The sequence below is a fragment of the Cynocephalus volans genome, chromosome 2 (assembly GCF_027409185.1).
Source record: "Cynocephalus volans isolate mCynVol1 chromosome 2, mCynVol1.pri, whole genome shotgun sequence".
Lineage (NCBI taxonomy): Eukaryota > Metazoa > Chordata > Mammalia > Dermoptera > Cynocephalidae > Cynocephalus > Cynocephalus volans.
In genome coordinates this window covers 149,741,896-149,756,425 of record NC_084461.1, presented here as the reverse complement: position 1 = coordinate 149,756,425, position 14,530 = coordinate 149,741,896, and the positions used below count along the sequence as shown (strand labels likewise).

General features: G+C 48.0%; 1 protein-coding gene across 1 annotated transcript in view; it reads left to right on the top strand.

Annotated features, from left to right (window-relative positions):
* Positions 1-14,530, top strand: part of SLIT3 (slit guidance ligand 3) — a 597,642-nt gene that overhangs the window by 492,566 nt on the left and 90,546 nt on the right. The window contains exons 13-14 of the mRNA XM_063085643.1: positions 7,818-7,961; positions 9,252-9,415. Coding sequence (XP_062941713.1) covers positions 7,818-7,961; positions 9,252-9,415 — 308 coding nt within the window. The remainder of the gene's footprint in view (positions 1-7,817; positions 7,962-9,251; positions 9,416-14,530) is intronic.

Below are 14,530 nucleotides of genomic sequence, written 5' to 3'. Positions count from 1 at the left end.
TAAACCTGCTCCAGGAGGTCTTAAACCAAACCAGTCCTCGGGTTGGAATAAGTTAAGACAAGCCAGGCACCTGTTGTTCAATTTTCTTGGAAGGCAGACAAGACCATTTGAGGCTCTTGGAGTTTGCCAAGCAACATGCCAATTACAGAGCAGGGAGCAAACTTAGCTCCCTATAGCTCACTTTTCCCTCACCAGCTGTTTCACGAAAACTACTTATGACTACTGCTAATAATAGCAACTAACATTTATTGAATACTTAATATGCTCCAGAACCTGTGCTAAGCAATTTCATAAGCATCATCTCATCTTTGCAGCAATGCTAAGAGGAAGGTATTGTAAAGGGCCTATTTTACAGATGAGGAAAATAAGGGTTAAGTAACTTGGTTATTGTCACTCAGCATGTAAGTGATGGAGCCAGGACTGGAACCTGAGCTTTCTGACTCTAGAATTCAGGCCTTTAACCACAACACATCCTTCCAGAGACTTCTGCCTCACCCTGTCACAGGCAGATCTGCCGAGCCAGTTTTGTGACACCCAGAATGAGAATCCCTCACTGGCTCAAGCCAAGGAGAAGTTGCTACTGAGCTATTATTCAGCTCCTCCTGTTATGCCTCAGTTGAAGTCATGGGCTGCTGTCTCCACGGAACTTTCTGTAGTTCATTGTCATCACCCCACTAATTGTTTGCCGTGAACCCTATGAGAGGGTAATCAAGGAGCTGCTTGTTTTTAGAGACTCAGTTGAGGTGGGATGATGAGAATTCTCTTCAGTTATAAAAGCAGACTGACTCGGTGATGCATTCTTGAAGGAGGGATTCTTCCCCCTCCTGTGTACCTGGCTCTTCCTTTTTTTGGGTGGGGGGGTCAGCTGGCCAGTACAGGGATTGAACCCTGAACCTTGGTGTTATCGGCATCACGCTCTAGCCAACTGAGCTAACCGGCCAGCCCCTCTTCCTAAGGAAAGCCCTTGGGGAGACTCAAATTCTGGAATCATTCCATGCTTGGTCATTGAGTGAATGGTTCACCCCTCTTAAAGGACCGATTAGTAACCAAGTGACAATCAGATAAAAAAGTGACCACCCTAATAGCTGCTGTGGGAAGGAAGGGGCAGCCTAGCCACAATAGGCAAGGTCACTTGATCTCCTGCTAACCAAGTAATAGCTCTCCCTCTCTGGTCTCTCAGAATCTCAGCTTTCCTCTGATCTCCTTAGGAAAATCCAGTTGCTTGCACTCTGTTCCTGGGGCTCTCCTGTGTCTCTGGAGTAGGAGGTCTTGTTTTTCAGAAGGCCACACGATGGAATTGCTGCATGCAATGTGGTTTCCTTTGCATCAGGAATCACCATGACAACCCACAGCCCTTGACAAGCAGTGCGGCCATTATCAGGAGAGAATGGGGGAGTCATCCTTGCCCCTGGCTGGGACTTGGAGGGCTCCTCCTGTTTCCTCTTATGAGCATTTTGCATGGTGTGGCCCAGAGCACCCAGTCACAAGCACAGAGATGATTCTGGGCAGGGTCAGAGTTCCTCAACACTGTGTTACCAGGTATCACTAGGTTCCTCCCCATATGCAACTTCAGTAAGTTGCTGAAGGTCAAAATATATCCCACGTATTTCATAGGGAAGGACAAGAACATAATGTTCTAAGGCAAGAGTGATCTTTATTACAATTAATGAATAAAGAAATTCAGGATGACAGAGGGTTAACTCTAGAGAAATAAAAAAGAGGAAAGGCATATTAATGAGGGAGGTCTGACTCCATATCCTGCAGCTTAATCAGGGGTCCAGAATAGCTCCCCTAATTGGCATTCTCATTACTAGTTTATGCCAATGTGTAATGGTGGTAAATACTTCCAGGGACACACAGAGCGCTTTTTTTCTTAGTAACAAAGAGCCTTTATAGCCCATTCTTTAAAAATTATTCTCCTACTGGAGGAGCCAGAGAAAGGGTTATGCCAGATGGCTGTTGGGGCCATCTTTCCCTACCATATATCTGCATCTGAGTGTTTACCAAACAAAAGCTGACTCCCCAGCCGCCTTTTAGGAAAAGGAGGTCTGCGAAGCGTTCCTCTTGGCCTGTGCCCATCTTCCTATCCCATGGTCTTTCCGGGAAGGGTTTCACCCATTCTCCTGGAAAGGGCCATTACACTTTTTCCTGGCACCAGTTTTCTGAGAAGACCTTGTACTCCAGAGTTTGGAATATGCTTTTGGCATTTCCAGACAAACACCATGTAAGGAAGAGGAGTAGCATGACCAGGTTTTCACAGACCCATGGGCAGGTGCAGAAAATATAGAGACCACCCAGAATAATAGTTTTGGGCCACTGAATCAAAGTGTGAATCACTGGAAATGCCAAGGTAATTTCAATGTAATTTATCATTAAACCTGCTCCAGATGTTTGTGTTTTCCAAAACCTGCAGCAAAGATGTGAGAGCCCCAGGGGAGTCTTCACTGAGGCACTGCTATGAGCAAGGACAGTAGCTAACAATGGGACCAGTGGTCTTCTGCCCCATTGGCCTTTTTAAGGAGACTGAGCATGGTGGGTCCTTTTTACAGATCAGAATGAACCTCATTTTCTACCTGTGGTTCATCTCTCCATGTCACCTGGACCCTGAATGAATGAAGCTGCAAGCTGCTTCTGGTGAGGAGAACACCTGAGCCTTTTCTGGACAGGCCAGTCCCAGTACCGTAGCAGAAGGACTTGAGTTATGCGAGCCCTCCTTAGCCCAGATTCAGGGCATTTCATTTCCCCCATCCAGCTCTAGCTTTATGACTCTCAGTCACTACTGTTTCCTGCCTTGCTTTTCCTGAAGGCAACAGCTCCTGGAAAGGATTATCTCTCAGCGGCATCATGACGTTGGTTAGTCAATGCACTGATTGCTAATTCCACTTGACATGGAGCATATGTGGCAGTTGAAAGTGCTCTGAGAAGATAGGGGTGGCAGAGTGCCTCACTGAGCTAATGCTTGGAAATACACTTGGTGGTGTATGTGGACTCCCACTCGAGTGTGCCATTCATCTTAATGTCCTCTGATGAGAGCATGGCTCTTTCTGTTGTATTGTAAAATAATCACTGAGTTAATGAAAGAGGACACAAAGAGGGTACTTCCACTCCCTCACATAAGCATTAGGTGAATCCTGAAGTCCCTTAGTGAGAGGGGGCTGGGTATCAGGGTAGCATAATGGTTGGGAGCAAAGTCTTTGGAATACGATAGCATGGATCCAAATACTAACCTACCACCTCCTGGTTGTGGAACTTTGGTCAAGGCTGTTTATGCTCTCTGAGTCTCAGAAGTGTCATCTGTCCAATGCAGATAGCATTTACCTCATAGGGTTGTGGGGGATTCAGTGAGTTAATATGTGTAAGGGGTTTGGTGAGTGACTGGCCACATGATGTGCTTAGGTCATGTGTCCTCTCCTGTTTACCTCATCTGATCATCTCCATCCTTCCCTCTCTTTTTCTTTATGACCTCTGATGTTCCTTTGGGAGGTGGGTCTGGGAGCAAGTGGCCCCAAAAGACAGTTAGATTTGCTTCTGGGGAAATATTTATAATATGCTTCCAACCACCTGACTCACTGGATCCAACAGCAGATCAGGCTGAGATCTAGCTGGGATGACAAAGTTTTGTGTTTAAGTACCAAGCAGCATCTTAAATGAGGCAAGCTGGAGGATCTCACCTTATATGAAGGATGCTATTGTCTCTGCCTCATCATTGTCCCATGGACTGCCCAGAATACAGAGAAAATTAGGGGTGAGAGGAGCACAGAGCCAACCATATGAGCTCCCACATCAACATCTAGTCAGTGATTCCTGAAGGTGGAAACTTTGCTTTGTGCAGGTGCAGGTACAGGCCACTCGGTGAAGAGTCTGCCACCTTGTGCTAATGTCAGTTCACTGAGCATCCTAAGCTGAGACTCCAGCCGAGTCAGCAGGACTTTTGATGCCTCTGCACTCCCAAGGGCAAACAGTGTCCTCCAGACCTAACCAGACCTTTGTCTATCTGAAGCACGCCCAGGTACATTCTAAGGCTAGCAAAAACAGCCACTCTCCAGACTTAGAGAATAGAGAAGAAAAACAAATATTACATGGTGGATAAGAGGTGAGCTTTGGAGTCGAATAGGCTGGAGCTTCACTTACTGCTAGGTGACCTTGGTCAAGTCCATCACCACTCTGAACCTGTTTCCTCATCAGAAAAATGAAGATAATTGTAGTGCTGCAGTGAAGGTTAAGTGAGATAGTGTATGGAGAGTGCTTTGGAAAATGCTTAGCACGAGGCTGCACAAAGAGATGTAGTCTGTAGAGATGATGTTGCATTATTATAATTTCCCACAGCAGTTACGCCACTGCTCCTCAAAGGGGGGTGACAAGGATAGATTGAGCATCCTAAGAGTTTCTGCTCCAAAGAGGGAGACTCAGTCCCTCCCATGAAAGAGGGAGGCCTGTGTTCAGGATTTCTTATAGAACTTTTGAACTCCATTTCAAATAGTTGTTCACTCTCTATTTGGTCCATACTGTACTGTTTTAAAAATTTCCCTCCAACTCTTGTCCATGTATCAGATAGCTCAGAAATTTTTTCATGGAAGCCGGAATGAGCTGAGCAGCTGCCAACCTTCCTCCCAAAGGAGAGAAGGCAGGGGGCCAGGCTGTTACATCTTGCTGATGCTGGGGGTCAGCGAGGCTGTCCTTGGCACCGAATTCTGGATAAGCAGCTTAATTTTATCTCTCCCTGCACCTATGCATCTCGCCTGAGGGAGCCATGTATCCTGGGAGACAATGAGTGGCCAGGAGACTCTGCCCTGTGGTGCTTTCTTTTGCTCCATGCTTCATGAGCTCTGCACCTTGTGCAGTCTTTGCCTAGTGATTCTGCCAGCCTGACTTGTTTTGATGCCTTGCATCTTTAAAATAACATTCCATGCAAAGAGATCCAGGAGCAATCAGAAACAAAGTGTCTGGATGAGAAAAAGAAGATAATGGGTGAGGCGGGTTGCCAGGGTGGCATTCCATTTGGACACCTTTTCAAGGCAGGTCAAAGCTGCCACTGCTCTCTCCCTGTGGTCATCCTCCCTGACCAGGGCCTAACAATCTCCAAAACCAAGTTCTGCAACTGGGCTCGTGCATCTGCACTGGAATCTTAAATCTAAATGCCTACTCAGGCAAGAAAGGTAAAATAAACTAGTGAAGGGTATACGATAGGGAGTAGTGAGGACTGTGGCAAACAGAGAGCATATGTGCTGTGTAAAGGGGACAGCCACTGCATTGCTACTACCAGTGGACCCAGTGTTGCCAGAGGTTCTGAACTGTTTTTTCAAGAGAAAGTAGAAATCTGTTGTGTGTATGAATGTGTTTGAATGTGTGTGTGTAGTACATGAAATTTCCTTCTAAAATACAGAGAGGGTTGAATGAAGAGATTTGCATGTGACATGTCACAATATGTTACAAGGATGATTCTATCCTCAGGCCATCAGATAGGCACCTCTGACCTGGTTTCTTTCCTGAACAGTTCAACATTTGCTGACAACTTGATGTACTCAGAAGGCCCTGAATATCAAGGTCTGGAAAAAAATCGATCACAAACTTTTTTTTGAACAAGCAAATCAAAAAAAATTGTGTGTGTGTGAAAAATCCATTTCTGACTCCTGGTTGCTTGGCCCTGTCAGGTCCTCTAGCTTTTCTCTTTGTTTCTCTGCTCCATAGTATCCTCCTCCTCAGAATGTCCCCAAGATGGAGTGACGTCGACTAAAATTGAATACACAAAGCACAGGAAATTCTTGGGGGAAATGTTGAAAAGGGGATCGGCAGATTGGTGGGGTAGATAAGGCATTTATAAAGAAGAAATGGAACCCTCAAGAGTCCTAAATTATCATAACTACTTCCAACATGCTCCCTGGAAACTTGTGTGACCTTGAACAAGTCCATCAAACTCCCAGCCTCAGTTTCCTCACCTGTAACTTGTGAGGCTGGCTCTGCCCATGCCCAGGTTGTCAGGAGAATAACAGGATGTCAGGGAGCACTTTGGAAAACACAGAACGTATTCAAGCAACGTGAGCCTTTTTCCATTGCGAGGCAGGAGGACATCTGTGTGAACCCTTGAGATCTTGCCCATTATTAGCCAGATTAAACAGGCAGTTCTTCTTCCTCTTGTCACTGCTACAGCTGCCTGCCTACATGCGGGGTGCATGGGGGACTGCCAGGGAGGACGGGTCCCACAGCCAGGGAGAGGTGGCACGGGTGATTGAGCACCCACAGGCAGCCCCACCATTGCCAACTGAAGTCCCCCTGGATCCTGGTACCGAGAGACTCCTGAGGCAAGCCAGCCTGTTACGAGTCCCATGGGTCGCACTCTACCAGGGACACTCTCAGCCAGCCATGAAAATAAACATTTTAAAAATTGAGCATTTCTGCTGGTTAGTGTAGTTTCCCTCCCCTCCCCTGCTCTCCCACCACTTCCATTCAGGAAAGAGTGAGAAAGGATTTTATGCTAGTTTTGAGGGCACAACTAGTCAGTCTAGGATCAGTAAAAGGAATCTTTCGGACCCAAATTTATTTGACTTGCTAGCCCTACTCTGGAAAATTCTCCCATAACCCTCATGGTATCTTCTGTACCAGAACAGAGATTCACCCAAAACGCAGCTCCCTTTAATGCTTTTTAGGAGGAAGCAGGGGAGGTTCTGGAAGAGCTAAAAAACACAGCAGAATGGGTCCCTTGTGAATAGGAAGGCTGACCCTGGGAGATACGTGTCGCCTTAGAGAATCAAGACCCCTTGATATTGGGTACATGTCTTGATAAAGAATATGCACCAAGAATAAAGGGAGGAAAAATATAAATGTCATTTGTGCCATCATAGAGCTTACAGTCTTGTGCGGGAGGCAAATGATAAACAAACAAACAAAAAAAAAACCGAAGAAATATCCTAAAATCACAAATTGAGGTGACTGCCAGCAAGAAAATATACAGAGGACTGTGAGAGACAATAACAGAGGAAGGAGGGGAGAGGAGGTCAGGGCAGCCCTCTCTGAGGAGGTGATGTTGAGCTGAGATGCAAAGGAGGAGAAGCCTTGCTGCAAGAGGGACAAGAGAGAACTCCAAGGACCTGGGCAAAAGTGCCCATGGTTTGTTTGAGGCACAAAAAGGCAGCTGGAGGAAGTGAAGGGTGTGGGTGGGCGGTGGGGAGGGGTTAGGATGAGAGTAGGGAAAGGGGCAGAGGTCAGATCACAAGGGGTGTGTCGTGTGTGTGTGTGTGTGTGTGTGTGTGTGTGTGTGTGTGTGTGTGTGTGTGTGTGTGTGTGTGTGTGTGTGTGTGTGTGTGTGTGGTAGAATCTGTGTGTGTGCACACGTGCCTATACCTGGATGCATTTTTTTCTGGGGAGATGACCTATAACTTTCATCAAATTTCCAATGAGATCAGTGATCCAAAAGAACTCTAAAGAATTTTCTGAATCAAAATTGATTTTAGTCAATCGGCTAAAGCTTTAAAACAATTATAGCAGATGATTTTTCCCCCTTTTCAATTCCTGGAAGCTCTGAATTCTAAAGCAGAAAGGAAGCACGTGGGGTGCCATTTCAGGTCCCCCTCCGAGGTTGTGGGTACAAGGGAAGGCTCCGGGTGACAGTAGCGAGTGGCACAGCACCAGTGGTGACAGGGTGTGCGAGTGCCCAGATGTGTCTGGAGTTTCAGTGGCCACAGGATCACTGTTCAGCAGCAGGGACTCAGGCTGCATGGATGAGTGATGGGAGCTCTGCAGCCGGTCCCCTGCAGGAGCAGCCCTTGCTCCTCTGGTAATTACCAGGATTAGTGAATCACCAGCCTCTCTTTCGTTTGCAGCCTCCTCAATGCCAACAAGATCAACTGCCTGCGGGTGAACACGTTCCAGGATCTGCAGAACCTCAACTTGCTCTCCCTGTACGACAACAAGCTGCAGACCATCAGCAAGGGGCTCTTTGCTCCTCTGCAGTCCATCCAGACGCTGTGAGTATGCTGTCTCGAGAACCAGTGGGTGCCCGGGCAGCAGAAGACCCCAAACACCCAGTCACAGAGAGCACCCAGAATGAAGGCAAAAGAGCACGTCCAGGAGGATTTCTAGAGCCTGCAGTGAGAGTGGAATGATAAGAACAGTGATAGCTTACCTGTACTGAGATGACGCAGTGCTCAACACCACACTGAGTACTGGCCCATCTTAACCTTTAAGGCTCACAACCACCTATGAGGTAGGTGCTATTATTATGCCCAGTTTATGTGTGAGGAAACCAAGGCACAGAGAGGTTAGGCAACTTAACAAGGTCACACAGCTTATAAGCAGGATTTGAATCCAGGCAGAAGAGCTCCCGAGCTGCTCTCATAACCACTGCAGACACTGTATTCTGAGCATGCTCCAATCCATCTCTGCTGATAACCCATTTCTGCCCATCAACGCCCCCTCCATGCTGCAAAACAAGCCTCAGATACGGGTGCTCTTAGCATATTTCACCTCCCTCTTTGGGAAGAACTTCCTCACTCCCAAGCACTGCAGATGTTCATAAATATTTCAGTTAAATAGAAGACATCTGAGTACAGATCTCAGCCCATGTTTTTGATGGCTCCAGCCTCAGGCTTAGACCCCAGCCCCAGGCCTACAATGATCCTGGGTGCTTCTGGAAACCTTATAAGTCATCTGGTACTTGCTGCCCCTGTAGCCAGAAACAGGAACCAATATAAGGAAGAGCAGCTGCTATATAGTGAACACCGGCCACGTGCCAAGCACCGTGTTTGGCGCTTTGCAGCGTGTTTCTTACTGAGCCAGGGGAAGCAGGCCCACGGTGCTCTCATGATGGTAAGGATAATTACAACAATACCCGCTACTATATATGGAACACCCACCATATGCCCGTCGCCGTGCCAGCTGCTTTATGTGCCTGGTACCACTGGGCTTAGAGAAATAAAATGCAGTCTACTCTAAGTGTACACTCCCAGCTGCGACTTGCTTTGCCCATCAGCATTGGTGTGGGTGAGAGTACAGGTGATCGGTGGAGGGTCCTGCCCCAAAGGGGGAGCGCTGGGAGGCTGATTCCCCAGAGCAGATGCCAGCTGCATCTGTGGCTGTCTTTTGCAGACAGCAGGCTTCAGGCCCCCTCTTCCAGTCCTGTCTGTAAGTAGCCCCCCCACTCGCCCACCAGGCCTCCTGGGTCGATGAGGGAGGATCAGCAGGATCCAGCAGCAGGCAGGGTGGTGGAGCAAGGCACCACGGGTCACTCCTGACTAACGACTCCGTCCCTCTCACAGCCACCTAGCCCAAAACCCATTTGTGTGTGACTGCCACTTGAAGTGGCTGGCCGACTACCTCCAGGACAACCCCATCGAGACAAGCGGGGCCCGCTGCAGCAGCCCTCGCCGGCTCGCCAACAAGCGCATCAGCCAGATGAAGAGCAAGAAGTTCCGCTGCTCAGGTAATCAGGTTACGGGGCTGGGCCCCACTTTCTGACTCACAGTACAGCAGCCCCGGAGAGGCCAATAATCCAATCTGGAGGACAGCAAGAGCTGTAATGGCTCCTGGGGAGCATCTTTGCAAATTAAATTGGGGAAATTCAGTTAGCCCTGCAGAAAACCAATTACCTTATGGATTTAAAATAAAACATACACACACAATAAAAGCATGGGGGAGGGGGCAGTGGTTTCAGGGGAGACAGAACCCAGGCGGCAGCCAATCTCCAGAGCTAGGTGGAGGCTAGGGTTGGGGCAGTCTTTGCCTGTGTGCCCTTTAGAGGCTAAGATTTGTTCTTTACTCTCCAAAGCCTGCTCCCCAAATGGCAGGGAGAGAAATAAATACAGCCTGGTTCAGGTTGCAGGCAGTATGCAATCTTGGGCGCCTCCCCACTCCCCTCTAAGACAAACTTTGGTACAGCCCTTCTACCACAGTACATTATAGGTTTCACAGACATTCTTGCCAGCTGTCTCCTCCACCCAGACTGCTACATTCTGGTTATGGAGAGAACAGCAAAGAGTTATGCTTAGGCAGAAACAAAGCCTTGTTCTCCTGTGCCCCAAGCTCTCTCTAGAAATCTTCCTCCGCATTGCACCCAGGGGGAATGGCAGGGGAATTCTCAGCCCATCTTGGAAGAGAAGAAGCTCTCCTTGACCTGATAGCTAGCTAGCTGAACAGGCAATTAAAAATTACTATCATTTGTGTCCTTTTCGACTGGAAAAAAAATCACCAGGCTGCATTGTGCTCCCAATGGTAAGAGATTGATAGTAGGAAGTATTGAGATGCGTTGGAGCCAACTCTCACAATCTGTGTGTCAGCAAGAACAGTCCTTCTCCCCCTGGCCAAGAGCAGCTTATGCAAGTGAGTTTTCCTGGGGAACATGCCAGTGTGGAGATCGGCCACCTGGAGAAGACCAGCAGGCAGACTTCCGCTTCTTGCATGGTGTTCTTGTGCTTCAAGTCTAATTCTTTAGTTTGTGTCTTCAGAATGGTAAACTTTAGGTATTTTATTTTTTTCATAGAAGTAAATACTGCGGGAGGGCTTAGAGATACTGCAGGGACTTTGTGGCAATATGAGAAATTGGTACCAATTTGCTTTCCCCAGAATAGTGATGTCAATTATGAGAGAAATTTTTCACCTATGATGAGCACTGCACTGAATGCTGCTAGTTTGATTTGTTTCTTCCAGTAGTCCTGGGAGGTCAGCAGGAGAGATACCTGTGCTACAGTAGATGAAGCCAAGGGCTCAAAGGTGAAGGGCACCCAAGGTCACAGGCCAGCAAACAGTGGTGACAGGACCAGACCCCAGGTCCAGCTCACTCCTAGATACCATGTAGCAGCTAGGAGAGAAGGAGTATTTGGAAAGGAGGTCCAGCTGCTCGAATGACTTCCTTCCCTGTCTCATGGACCCATCCCCACCCCACCACCCCCTGAACTCTCCCTTAGGTTCCTTCCTGGGCCCAGCAACATCCCTGGGGAGAAAAGCCCCTCCCAGCCCAGAGCTGTCACCTGAGGCACAACTGTCCTTTCCTAGGTCCTTTCCTCATGACCAACACCAGCCTTACTCCTTCTCTTCCTACCCCTGTCTGGCCAGGGCTAAGTTAATGAGCTCTGCCAAGCAGTGGTACCCAAGAAGAGGGACAGAAAGAATGAGAGGAGGGCAGGGTACCATCTACCAACTCTGACCCCTCAGTCTCACAAGTGTTCTGTCAGTATCTTGGACCCCAGATTGATGCCAAGGCCCTGCGTGGCAGGGCAGGAATGGGGTCAGCCAGGGTCCAAGGACTGGCATCTCCAGGAGCACAACCTTGGCAATTGCCTAGGAATGACTGTGGGCTGGGATTAGGGGAAACCAGGTAGTAGTGTGATGTACAGTAATAACTAAGTAGGAGAAAGAGAAAATAGAAAGTGGACTTAGGAAACAGCAAAGCTTAGTTCTAACTAGCTCTGCCACTACCTATCTACCTAGCTGCCTTTGCAGTTACAGGATCCTGGCTTTTTTTTTCTCTGCAGGGTAGGAGTGGTGGTTGGAGATTTAAAAAAAGAAAAAAAAAAAAACCCAGGGAGAAGCAGCAAGGTTCTTGGATCGACCCTTTCTAAAATATCTTTTTAAAAATCAACAGTAAGTAGAGAGATTGTTCCTGTAAAGGTAGAGACATTTAGAACTGTGATGAGCCTGACATATAGCATTTTAAATTCTTTTATTTTATGTAGCTGCATGAGAAAAGTGGTAGAGAAAGCTACTGCTGAGCTCCAATGGCCTTGGCTTTGAGAAACACAGGGCCCAAACCTGCCTTGGCCTTGGGGGAGATACAGAAATCATAGATCTAAAGCTGTGTGTTTCCAGGAAGCTCCAGAAGAAAGAAGCAGGGATAGGTGATGTGTACTGGATTTGACAGATAATAACTCTGCATTTTACTTTCCCCTAAAAGCACCCCCATTGAAAAGACAGCTGATGTAATTAGGAGCCCCTCTCCAGGCAGGGCGTCTGGTTTCCCAGCTGCCTCGTGTCTGCCTCTTGCTATCAGCTGCATCCGCTGCCCCAGGCAGCGAGATCAGGTTAGAGTGGATGCCGCTGGCTAGGAGAACCTGACCATCTGATTAAGTCCTCCCTAAAGGCACCGTCTGGCTGCTGGGACCCCTAGGACATCTCCGGGGAGCACTGGGCAGTTGCAGGACGCTGCCTGCCTTCCATCATGCCTCCCTGCTTTGTATGAGAAGGAACTCGCCTGTTGAAAAGTACAGAAGATGGTAACTCAATGTGTCCAAAGATGGCAAATAGCAAGGTATCTTTCAGGGAGTTACAGAGCATTAGAGACCTTCAAGGTCATCCAGTCCATTCTAGAGATGAAGAAACTGAGGGCCACATAGCAGAAAAGTCTTATCTAAGGTATAGATAAGACTTATTTTCAGGGCAAATCTGAAACCCAGATCTAAAACCCAGATCTGAAACCTCTGGCATACTGTGAAGAATCTTGATAACTTACTCCCTGGTCCCTCCATTTTTTTGGAGAAAGAAACCCAAGAGAAGGAAAATGAGATTTTAAGCTGGGGAGCGGGTGGTGGGGGACAAACAAAGGATAGATTTTCCCTGCTCTGGTAGTGAGGTCCTGATCAAATTCAAATACGAAATCCCCGAACCAGAGTGCTCCCAGAGCCCTGTGTGTCTGGGTGTCAAAGTGGAGTTGAGTACAGATTACAGTGGCCAGCCCTAGTTGGTAAGATGGGAGAGCTTAGAGAGGTGGAGAGGCCAGACCAGAGCTGTGGGTGGGCTCTTCTTACCTGATCCATTATTGCAGACAACCTGTGTGCAACTGTTGAGATGCTAAGACCATCTTGTCAATGAACCCAGTCCCCAAAACACATTGCAAAGGAATGGTGACCCTGTCCCTCCTGTCAGAGGTCAGGCAAGGAGGGCCTAGTCACCTGACCCTGGCTCCTGTAGTCTCTTCAAGGTGCACACATCTCTATCCCAGTGCCAAATGGGAGTAAGTTTCACGTCAGCAGGTGCATGGAAACTGCCCCTGATCTATCACAGATAGGGACATAAAAACTGGATACCCTCACCTGGGCCCTTGGCATTCAGGACCATTGGCACAGGTCAAGTACCCTTTATCCAAAATGCGTGGGACCAGAAGTATTTTGGATTTTGGATTTTTTTTTTTTTTTGAGTATTTGCAGAATACATACCAGTTGAGCATCCCTAATCTGAAAATCTGAAATCTGAAATGTTCCAATAAGCATTTCTTTTGTGCATTGTGTCAGTAATCAATTTCAGATTTTGGAGAACTTCAGATTTCAGAAATAGTTTGTAGTTGGCCCACCCCACCCACTCCTTTGATTTCCAGCCAAGGAGGAGATTAGGAAATCAACAAGGCCCCTAGAATCAGATGTCTTTCCCTTAGGCTAATCAGTTGACTTCTCCCTTTCTTTCCTTCTCTTAGTCTGAAAGAGGCCCTTCATCAGGAGGGGCATAGGCCACCATCTCTGTGAAAATCAGTGTTCTGAGACCATTGTGATTGTAGGTCCTAAGTCCCAAACCCATGGCCCCATTGGCTTTCCTGTCCTCCTCTCTGTCTAGGAAGATGTATTTTCTTTTGATACCATAGTCTTCCTCTACTATACCTCAAGCAATCTGGGATAAGTCTGGAAGTCAGAGGGTTTCTGGGAACCCTGAAGGATATTGAGGAGACTCCTGAATTGTGGGATGTCAAAGGGGGCTTTTTCCTAAAGAACAGCATCATTGCTTTGTTAGACCACTGGGATTGTGGATTGTCTCTTTATTTAAGGGGATGGAGGAATGGACTGTTGTGGAACCACTTGGGTGTTGGGATTGGCCCTATGTTACAAAGCATGCAGAAGATGCTCTGCTAAATTTGTTTAGAGGCTTAGTTCAGGCCTGTGATATGACCACAGATGTCTGAGTGTTCTTTCATTCCCTTGGGAAAGATCTATTCTGCCTTGATGCTCCTGAGTGCAGGCGTCTGATGGTCTCTGACCTGTTCTTCTCCCTTCCTACTGTGTCTTCCCGGGGGCAGGGCACAAGGGTGGTGGGGCTCCTGTCTTCGGAAGCATTCCAGTGGAACCCCACTCCTGGTACTAATCACTCTAAGTGGGGGCCTGCTCCGGCTTCCGCTTCTTCACGCTGCTTCCTCTGAGCGCTCCTGTCCTCTCTCTGATGCTGCTTCCTGACCTTGACTCTGACCAGTCGCCGCGGGGCTTTCCTTTGTGCTTGATCTAACCATGTGGTGGAACGATGGAAACGGAACATGGTTCTGTCAAGCACCGCGGAAAGCACCGTGCTCTCCTGCAGCATGGCCCGCCGCCACCGCCACCACCGCTGGACACCTCTCCTCTGCTCTGGAGCACCGCAGCCCACCACCTGCCAGACCCACCTCTCCCAGTCTCAACTCACAAAGGGCAGGAGGGTGGGAATCTTGAAGGATTCAGATACAGGATGAAAGGGGTATTGGGCCAATCTAAGATCTGTATGCACATCTCCTACCCAAAATGGAGTCACCATCCCCCAAATCTAGACTGGATGCCAGCCAGGGAATGATAGCTAGAAACCACTGTCTATC